Genomic DNA, 10,572 nt, shown 5'->3' on the forward strand with positions numbered 1-10,572 from the left:
TATTATCCTGGATAAAATTGAGTGAAGCCCTTAGTGCATTATATATTCTCATTGCAAACTAAATCCACTCATAAATAAGAGTTATAAAACATATTTCTTTTAGGAATAGAAGTACATGCAGTTATTGTTTAAGGTCTTTAACTAAGATTGAAAGCACATTGCAAGCTTTAAATATGATCCAAATAGTTAAAATAAAAAATACAGTATTTTTTTCCAGAAATCTGAGGCCATATAACATAAAATTAATTTCAACAGCCATTAAATACCTTGGAGGACTAAAGCCACATAGGAATACAGATTACAGTAATTCAAGACATTTTCTCTTTCAATTTTGGAGTTTGGTATGACATCTGAAAGCCATTTTTTCATCAGTTCTTTCACACTAATCCAACTTTACTTGCAGTAAAGTACTGCAAATTATACCATTTGTTTTACTTGTGAAAGCTAACAATGTCCTGTCTTCATAGTATGTTCAAAGAAAACTTTCTGGTGATGTTTAAGTAGTTTCAAAGGCTTTTGCATCTCATTGTTTTATAGTGAGTTCAAGGATTTCTGGTATCTGACATAAGGCTTATTTTCACAAAACAACAGTGTTTCTGAGCCCTCCACAGTATAAAAGGAATTTTAACACCTTTAATGAAACTGATACATCTTTTTTTTTTTTTTTTTTTTTTTTTTTTTTTTTGTAGCTCCCCATGTGGATTCAATTAGTTAGAAAGTGTACATTTACTATAACAAGTTAAGTTGATATAAATTAGATTTAAATCAATGAGAGAACACCTTTTCAAAGTTTTGCATGAGTTCAGTTCAATCAGTCTTAAGTGAAATCATACTGTGCTGCTTTGTGTGGATATGGAGTCTGAGTTACTTTTCTGGACAAAGTCTTCAATAACCTACTGCAAATTCCATCATTTACAACTGGACAAGGTTTCTATTTGTAGTACTGCAGCTCACTTTGTAAGTAATTGCAGTGTAGAATGCACCAGCAACCCTTTTGAGGACTTGTATTCATTTTTGCTCTCCTCAGTCTGGGGTTATTAAATGCATTTAAACATTTCTCACCATCTGCTCAAACCGGACCTGGGGTCTAGCAACAGAAGACAACTTCTGCATTCTTGAAACTGCTGTATATGAAGAACGTCACTAATTTGTCATTGCGTCTCCTGTCCGAAACACCACGTGTGTGAGATGTCACATAGTGATTCGTGTCATTATAGAAATACACCATGGGATCAATATGAACAAGAATACGGAACTTAAAGTAAAGCATGGACATGAGACACAGGAAAATATAGTGATTTCATTATATTTGTGTAAATCACTTTGCTGTGAAATGCTGGCTTTTGGTTTTAGGTATATATATATATATATATATATATTATTTTTTTTTTTTTTTGCCACTATAATTATGAATTGTATCCACTTTTTATGTATAAGGAAAACGCGGGCTTGTGTGAACATGAACAGGTTTGTCCCTGCTGTTCCCTGCTTGGAAAGAGTGTAACCTGACAACATGTTCGAGCCTTGTCCAGACGCGGTGGGGGCTTGTAGCCACTGCTGCTGGAGTGCTAGCCAGCATGTTCGGGCTTTCTCGGGCTTGTACCCCAGCACAGTGGGCATGTCACAGCCCACCAAGAAAAGCGCAATGACCACACGTAGAACGGACCACGGTGTTGGCGGAGCACTGACTCCCTGCGTCCCCAGCGCTGCTTTGCCCGTCCCGTATCAACCAATTAATAAATTGCCTTATGAACTGACCAGCTCGATTGCGGTGGGTAATTTATAACATGTGCAATTTAAATTTACAAGGCCACCGTCTCCTGTCCAAGGGAACACGTGCTCGGTTTGGGCTCCCGGCGGGGCTCCCTGCGGGCAGGGCCGAGCAACGCGGGTTCGACCCCCGTACGCGCCATCCGCTCAAGAGCCGGACTCCATGGTCCTTCCAACTCAGAATATTCTCTTATTCCACGATGTACAATGAGTCGGAAAGAGTTAAAACATGACGCAGGTCTCCGCGGCGCGAAACTCCCCTCTACAGGCGAACACACCCCTCTCGCCTGTCCCTTCACGCTCACACACCGGCCCCGCCTGTCCCCTCACCCTCACGGAACTCCGTCACTGCCGGGCCCGCCCCGGCGGAGGGAGGCGCCTGACGCCATCGCAGCGCGCCGGCGGCCCGAGTGTCCGTGTGCGGCGGCATGGCCGTGCCGCGGGAGCCGCCGCCCGCCCCGGCGCTGCCGCCGCCCGCCGCCGCCGCCCCGCCGTCGTTCGGCGCGGCCCGGGCGCTGGCGGCGCGGCGCCGCTCCTGCCTGGTGCTGGCGGCGCACCGGCGGCACGTGGCGCTGCCGCCGCGCTTCCTGGGCCGCAAGCGCTCCGGCATCCGCGCGCAGCTGGACGCGGAGCTGCTGCGCTACTCGCAGAGGTGCGGAGCGCTCGGGCTGCGGGGGCCGCGGGGCACGGCCGGCGGCTGACCGTGCCCCCTCCTCCTGTTCTTCCAGCCTGCAGGGTGTGCCCGTGGCGTACGACAACATCAAAGTGGTGGGGGAGCTCGGCGACATCTACGACGACCAAGGGTTCATCCACCTGAACATCGAGGCGGACTTCGTCATCTTCAGCCCCAAGAAAGGGAAGAAGCTGGTGGTAGGCGAACGCCTTGGCGTCTCACTGGACCGGCTTTTTTATTGAGTGGTCTGGGGCTTAGGTGGAGGCATGCTTTAGTTTATGTTAGCTTATTCATTTATGCGTAGCTCATGGCAACTTAGTAGTAGTTTGTACTAGTACTTTTCACTGTAGCTTGTTTTGTCCATTTTATATATAGGTATACTGTATTGCCACTGTATTGCTGCAGCTTTGTATCATAATTATTACATATTTAACAGTGAATTCAAACTGTGCATATCATACCGGTGCTCTTTTCTGAAGAGCAGATAATTCTCAAATAGGTGCGTTTGTTACAGTGACAGGATTGTTTAGGATGCTCTCGAGAGTTCGGTTCCTTCAAGCACAAGAGCAGTACATCGAGTGGGAGCCTGCCTTTCAGTAAAGGAGGTGAAGGGCTCCTAGAATAGCTTTAAGCTTGTCAAAATCCTTGCTCAGCACTTGTGGGTAAAGTATGTTAAGAGCTGGCTGGCATTCATTGTAGTGCCATGCCTTTTGCAGCACAGCTGGGTCTTTATAATTGTGTTTCAGGATGAATGTGCCATCTTCCTGGGAAGAGAATAGAAAAATTTTCAGTGTCTGTTATTATTTCTATGGGTAAAACAAAGGTGGATATGGTTTCATAGGCAGATGTGTCAGAAACCACTGAATGGAGTATTTAGAAGCTTTTTATGTGTCTTCCATATCTTCAGCTGCCAAGTACTGCTGTGCCAGCTTGAAGAGCATTTTAAGCAAGTAAATCAGATTTAAAATGTTTTTAAAGCAAAGGTGATCACTGTAGTGGAAGAAGTTACCTAATCTGTTCAGGTATTCACTGCAGTTTAATCCCATGTTTTGACTTCTCTTGCAGTTCAGTTCAATTTTCAGAGGAGGTGTATGATTTTAGTGAAGGAGCATTAACTTATTGCTGGATAAACTGACTTCATAATTTGTGCATAAACTTACTGAAAACTTTCCATATATGAAGCTATATATTTAAAGGTTGTGCATTGAAAGGGCTGATTTTTGCTATAAACTTGCATGACATTCTTTTTATTTTTCAGGGTGTAATTAATAAAGTGGCCCCTAGTCATATTGGCTGCCTGATACATGGATGCTTCAATGCATCTATCCCTAAGCCTGAACATATGTCCATTGTACAGTGGCAAGAGCTGGGATTTAAAATAGGTGATGAACTGAAATTTCAAGTGTTGCACTTGGATTTTGATACAGCTGGTGTGTTCTTCATTCGAGGAGGACTCACTAAAAGCAGGTACAGTGCTGTAGTAGAAAATATTTTTAACTGAGTTAATACATTTTTTACAAGCTAAGTGATTTTTGTTACATCTTAATATTTCAGCTTTCTTAAATTTAAACAAATGCCTATATAACTACATATCTATTTATCTCTCTCTCTATCTATCTATCTAGATGTTGTCTTAAACTAAACTTTCCACTGTTTAGGACTCCAGTGGAAGATTTCTCTGGAAAAAGTAAAACTAGATGTGTTTTGAGCTTTAAAAATCTTGACTGTGTTGACCTATGAATTGTTGATTGCATATATAATATGTGCCCAAAATAGCACATCTAGGTGTCTTAAGAGCAGCTTTGGGCATGGGCTTTTCAAGTGCAAACAGTCCAGGGGTCCTGAACACAGTGGTTACGTTGTGCAAACACGTGCATATGTATTGTATAATGACAAATACATGACTTAAATACTTGGTGAAACGTGAAAATTACAAAGATGAGAGAATGTGTCAACTTCCTTCTTAGGCCTCTGTAAATTTATAGGGCACCTCGCAAGAATTTTTTTTTTTTTTTTTTTTTTTTTTTAATCTGGAAGGATGCTCTGGATCATTTTCGTGAATTTACAATGAAAGTTAGCGATTTTGTCTTCAGTGCCTCTGGAGACATAAAAAGTCTCCATGGTTTTTAACTGCATTCTTTCCATACTTTTCTTCTTAGACATTTTCTCCAGTGTTCTTGGTTGTGAGGTACCTGCTGGGAGGGGCATTTGGTATTTTCTTGTGGAGGATTTTTTTTTTTTTTTTAACTTCTCTGGCATCACCTTTGTTTTAATGAGTAGGGTAATTGCTTGGTAAAATCAGCAGTGTGCCTCATATATGAATGAATAGGCCAGTAGCTGTGTGTTTTTGTGAATGACTTAATAAAAACCCAAAAAAGTTTTACTACATAATGTGTAATTATGAATTAGGGAATGAAGAAGCACAAGAAATGAGGAAATATGAAATGGTCTGTATGGCACTTCACAGAAGAAATTTAGGCTAAGATTCCAAAGAGAATATTTATTATTTGGTAAGAAGGATGCTAGTAAGTAATAGAAATTACCCTGAGAGTATTAAAAGTTAATTCTCTGTAACACAGAGTATCATGTTCTCCATTTGTTGCTGTTTTTAGCAAATGTTTGTATTTTATCTGTTTGGTGTAAATACGTATTTTAGCAATTTCTGACATTTCACTATGTGAGATGCCCTAACATATCTCTAATCCATTTTATCTTCTATATTTCTTTACAGCATGCGCCCCAAAAAATCGGTCACAGTCACTGAAAGTACAAATGGGGATGAAATTCAAAATCTTGAGCAGCAGGAAAATGGCTTGAACAACTGTGAGGAAGATAATGTCACAGAAGAGCCTTTAAATGAGACAGGTAACCTTGAGAGGGAAAATGAACAAGAGCAAAGCGTTGATGCTGTGAATGGAGTATGTGATGATAAAAAGAAGAAGAAGAAGAAAAAGAAAAAGGACAAGCAAGGAGAACAGGAACTTGTATTGCCTACTGAAGAACAGGAACTTGTATTGCCTACCAGTGACTCCAGTGGTTACCAAAGTGACCATAAAAAGTCAAAGAAAAAGAAAAGAAAGCATTGTGATGAAGTTGAAGAAAGTGAGTTACCTCAGTTGTCAGAAAAACCCGAAGCAAAAAAGAAAAGGACAAAAGTCTGAAGTGCCTTTCCTGTGTTACATTTCAGAGGTTTTTGATAAGTTTCAATAAATCCCTGTTTTCAAAATGGGTATGTCTTTTTCTTTACTACAAAGCTTGCTCTCCTAGGTCAGATGGTGTTTGTAGGTGCACCAGCAATTTGAAAGGCAGCATCTTTTAAAGTAGTAATAAAAGGAATGGGATAGAAGCAATATCTGCCTGGCTTTTGTACTGGAAAACAAGGCACAAAAGAGCCATGGAATGTCATTACAGCAAGACGTGCATCACCTCTGTATCTTGCTTTCCAGTTCCACACATTAGACAGTTGGTAATTGTGATGTTTGCTACTCTAACTCCATCTTTGGCAATAGGTGTATTGAATTTAACAGAGTAGGTTAGGCTTTTTTTTTGGGTTTCTGGGAAATTCATGTGAATTCCCAGGGGGCTTAAAAGAGATAAATATGTTTTGAGTATCAGTGCTTTTGGTTGCAGTTCTTTTCTGTTGTGAAGAGCTCTGGGGAGAACGGTTGTGTGACGTGGTCTAGTCTTTGGGATTGATTTACCTTTATATTACAAGAACATAACCAGCTCTTTGAGGGCCTTGTAAGTAAACAGCCTGAATGTTGAAAATTACTGTTCATCTCTGTCCTAGGTGATAAAGCATTTTGCTCTAGTGTTAATGCTGGTGCTATAAGCTCACTTCAATAGATGTGTTTACAACTTCTAAGAACATTCATTCACATTGAACGTATTTTGAATTTCAAGTGTGACAATACTTGTTTTAGGGCTCATTTTGTGCTATACTGATGTCTTTTATGCTTCTTTAAAGCTCCGGATGTACAAAGTTACCAGTTTATAGGCTGGATTGCATGGCAGTACATAATAGGTATTTTTAAAGTTATGACACTATAAAGAACTAAGTTAAGACTTTTTGAAGACTTAGGAGAAAGTGAATTTCAGTAGCAGAAACTGCAGGATATCCTCTTGTGTTTTCTCTTCAGTGTACCTCATCTTGAAGCCAGTTTCTGAACAGTCCTGGGGTGAATATGAATTGTCCCTGTTGTGTTTCTACATGTGATGATGCTGACACTTGATTTACGTGCAATTTCATAGACACTGGCTCTTTTATCCATTTCTCCTGTACTGTGACAAAGCCTGGGAAGTCAGGTGATGTTTCTAATGTATTACACCATACTGCAGGGTCAGCTGAGGGCAGTATTCTGGTGTGTTCACAGTTCTAGAGAATGACACACAAGTCCCACCCTGCTGTATTTAAATTACACAGGCAGGCTGAAGGTTGGGACATAATTTACAGTCAGAAATTATGTGCTAGTTTTCCCTTTTTATGGATATATATATATAATATATGTATATTTATGTAGTGACTTGATGGACAAGCTGGATGGATGGGTAAGAAGGACAAGGAGAGGAGGATGTCAAGCACAGTTATTTTGATGCCAACATGAATAGAATGATGGAAGCAGTTTCTGTTGCAGATGAACCAAAGACTGAGTCTCTTGAGTTCATCTCTTACTCCTTTATACTCATTGTACCTCACTTTCCCTTTTAGGGAAGGGAAACTCATCTCCAGAGTCAAGCCTCACTAGTTGATAGAACCAGTTTGTAGCACCAAAAGTTTATCTTGCTCTGTTCTGCCTTTTCATCAGCATGCAAAGAAAGAAGACGTTCAGGGGGAAGTACTGAAACTGCAACTAATGAATCAAGTAGCAGACAAAGTGCTTCCAGCACTTTGCTCTTCTCCCACTTCTGCTGCTTTACCATTCTGTTACTGGGAATTGCTTACTGTAGTTTAGCAAACTCATTTGTTGATGATTAGTATTTTCTGAAAGCCTACAATAATCTATGTTTTGGCCTTACTTAGAAGCAGGTTTATTTTTGGCACAGAAGTTTGGCTGTCACCCACTTGTGTAATTTTTTGGTTTTCTTTCTTGGGTTACAACAAAAGAGAGCAATTAAAAATAAATGCAGGAGCTGGCAATTAATGATTGCTGAACAAGTTGTTTCTCCAGTGATATAAATACCACAACGTGTTAAATTCTTGCTAAGTCTTGAGTCTTTGGAAGGAGAAAATTGAAGAAAAGACTTTAAAAAATACAGAAGAAAAATGTGTTTTACACAGTTGGAGGCAATATTGGCAGCCTCACAGCTGCACTGTTGATGTTGCTGTAAATACTGTTTTGGCATTTGCTAAATATGGCAAGAAAACTTGGATTTTCGAAAGTGAATTTTCACTCTGATCATGATTTAAATCACTTGTCTTTGCTTTTCCCCATAAAAAGACAAGATTTTCTGATGCTCATAATTAAAAAAGGAGCTGAACTTGGCATGTTCCATTAAAGTTTCTCTAAAGTTTGATCTCTATAAACCTTTAACTTTCTGTGTTCCCCTGGATTACAAATGAAGAGTTATATTGAATTTTAAGTTGAGACAAGATTTTTGAGTATATAGAACAACCATTTATAAAGTTTCCTGTGAGGCCAGATGACTTGATTTTTTTATGTGTTTCTGGGGGTTTGGGGTTTTTTTTGTTTTTTCTGTTTTTCTGGTTTTTTTCAGGGTGCATTCTAGTACAACTCATGTCACAAAGCAAAGAGAAGGTTAGAAAGCAAAATTGTATTTCACCTTATAACTGTGTTGATAGTTACACCAAGATAACTGTGATCTAGGGAAAGAATTTGCTGGATTTTTTTCTGTTTTAACATTAAGCTTGCAACAAAGCCAATATTTACTTATGGCTATGGTTGGTACTCTTGTCTGTATTATGAAAAATGTAGTTTCAACTTAACCAGCTATAAGTTTCTAAAGTAGAAGCTGCTACTTTGTAGTATAAATATTTTGATTCTGCAAATGTTTCTCAGTGTATTGTATGCCTTTGGCAGAAGAGCAAGCAGTCTTACAAGAAGGTATTTTTAACTGTCTCTAGAACAATTGTTTTTTATTCTCTGAAGCTTGCAATAATCTGCAACATTAACTTTTGCTCTTTGTCTTTTCCTTGCTTCTCTTAGAAACAAATTCTTTCCTTTTTGACTTGGCACTTTGCTGCTGCTTTAAATACTCAGCCCAAACAACCCAGTGGATGAGCTCTAGGGAAAGGATTTTTTTTTTTTTAAAGGGCTTAAGCAAGCTAGCTGCCTTTTGGAAAAACATGAGCTCTGATCATATCTGCCTCTGAGTAAACAGTTTGCCTTTGGAATCATCCCAACCTTAGATAGCCCTCAGACAGTGCAGAGCTTTTGCTGTGGAGAGGTTGTGGGATCTGATGTTCTCAGGATCATTACTGTTGGCTATGGAAGGACTCAAATAGTTTCATTATAATAAGGCCTATATTTTTCTTAACCAAAATATTGATTCTATTCTGCTATTGAGCTTTTAGAAATTCTATATATTTAATAAAGTCTGAGCGACTTCAGTATCCAGTAGGCTTTGTTTAAAAGGAGAAGGTATATTCTGGATTCATGTGAACAAAAGTAAGACTGAAAATCAAGGTTTGCACTTATCCAATACTCAGTAAATAAGTTTCTTACAGAAACAGCTCAAGATTTTTTGTTGCTCTTCATAACTTTACACATAATTAAATTAAAGTCAGGTTTAATTCAGTTGTAAATATTGTCCCAAGCCACTCAACTGACCTGATGTTAACCAAGTAAAAGTAATTGCAGCCTGGCCATGACTTCAAGTTCCCCTGAAGCCAACTGTCCTAGGCAAAGAATGAATAAGTTTTAATGTTCCCATTTTAAAGCCCCTGGTCCATAACATTGAATACAAAATGATCACCCATTTCCCAAACTGATACATCTGTAGAATATCTGGTAGATATTCTAATTGCTGGTCAAATGTTTCTGTTACAACCAGAGACAGTTGAACTTGGAAAAGAATTTCTTTGAGAAATCTATCTATAAAAAGAGATGAAATTAATTTTCTGTACAGAAGGTGAGTGGAAGTGCAACAGTTTTTAGTATGTAGCAAAGAAACCTTACAAACAAAGAATTTTGCTACAAGATTCATTATCAATACCTTCCTCTTTTATGGATTATTTTAGTGTCTTTTATATGAGAAGAAGGTTAAGCTGACACCTTTGGTCTCTAAATCTGTGTGATAATTAGTAAGAATACAGTTAAGAAGATGGGAATTACTATTGCCCTTCAAAGCTCTCTTGCTCATTATTGCCCATGTTCCTCCTTCCTTTATGTTTTCTTTCACTGGTGCCTTTGGTGTATGCAAACTTCTCTAAAAATATTCTCGATACACTGGAAATATGATGTCCCATTCAAGAGCAGGATTTCATTGTGCTTTACAAATTGAGTGAGGAGAAATGTGTGTTTAAGAGGCTCTGTCAGTCCTACATTGCTTAGAAGCTCACATTGGGTCTGTGAAGTTTGGACACTGAAGAAGCAGATCTTTAGGAAATGCTTCGACTTAAGTTGCAGGTAAGGTCACATTCAGAAATAATATTTCAGTTCTACCTGCAAAGCCATAATCAGTGGGCATGACCTCGTTGTGATACATCCATGCCCAGCACACACAGCTGCTGATGGAGACTTGGATTGCAGCAGTCAGTGGGATTGCAGGCTGTGCAAGTGTGGTCCCAGTTTTCGTTGAAAGCATTTTGTCAAAATTAGTGTGGAATAATTCCCAGTCATTCAGGGAGTTGGCTGAAGCCAGAGTCATCTTGTTTTCAATGAGCAGGCTCCCAGTGACAAGTCACAGCCTGTGATTTTATTTCCTCATGATAAATATGTTAGCACATGGATGACATGAAAATTTTCTATGGATCAGTCAAATCACCATTTAAAAGCTGGACTAAAAGAGAAGGCAAATTTATCCTGCGTCAGTAAACATGAATATTAATGAAAAAAATGAGACTGTTTAGTAGCATTATAAAATTTTTGGATCAGCTCCTTTTTTGTTACAGATAACAAATCAGTGACATCTGACCCTCTTCCAGGATCATGCCATTTAATTATATATAT

General features: G+C 39.2%; 1 protein-coding gene across 1 annotated transcript; it reads left to right on the forward strand.

The window, feature by feature from the left end:
• The first annotated feature begins 2,150 nt into the window (after positions 1-2,150).
• On the forward strand, positions 2,151-5,669 carry POLR1F (RNA polymerase I subunit F). The gene is made up of 4 exons (XM_079300333.1): positions 2,151-2,422; positions 2,499-2,640; positions 3,702-3,910; positions 5,175-5,669. The coding sequence occupies exons 1-4, from the start codon at positions 2,199-2,201 to the stop codon at positions 5,602-5,604; spliced, it is 1,005 nt and encodes a 334-aa protein (XP_079156459.1). The 5' UTR covers positions 2,151-2,198; the 3' UTR covers positions 5,605-5,669.
• The last annotated feature ends 4,903 nt before the right edge of the window (positions 5,670-10,572 follow it).

This window comes from Erithacus rubecula (assembly GCF_903797595.1).
Source record: "Erithacus rubecula genome assembly, chromosome: 3".
NCBI lineage: Eukaryota > Metazoa > Chordata > Aves > Passeriformes > Muscicapidae > Erithacus > Erithacus rubecula.

Bases quoted from the DNA above. Each gene is read 5' to 3' on its own strand.
- POLR1F (XM_079300333.1), top strand. From the start codon at position 2,199: ATGGCCGTGCCGCGGGAGCCGCCGCCCGCCCCGGCGCTGCCGCCGCCC. The intron at 2,641-3,701 runs GTAGGCGAACGC...TTTATTTTTCAG, and splicing joins AGAAAGGGAAGAAGCTGGTG to GGTGTAATTAATAAAGTGGC. The intron at 3,911-5,174 runs GTACAGTGCTGT...ATTTCTTTACAG, and splicing joins GGAGGACTCACTAAAAGCAG to CATGCGCCCCAAAAAATCGG.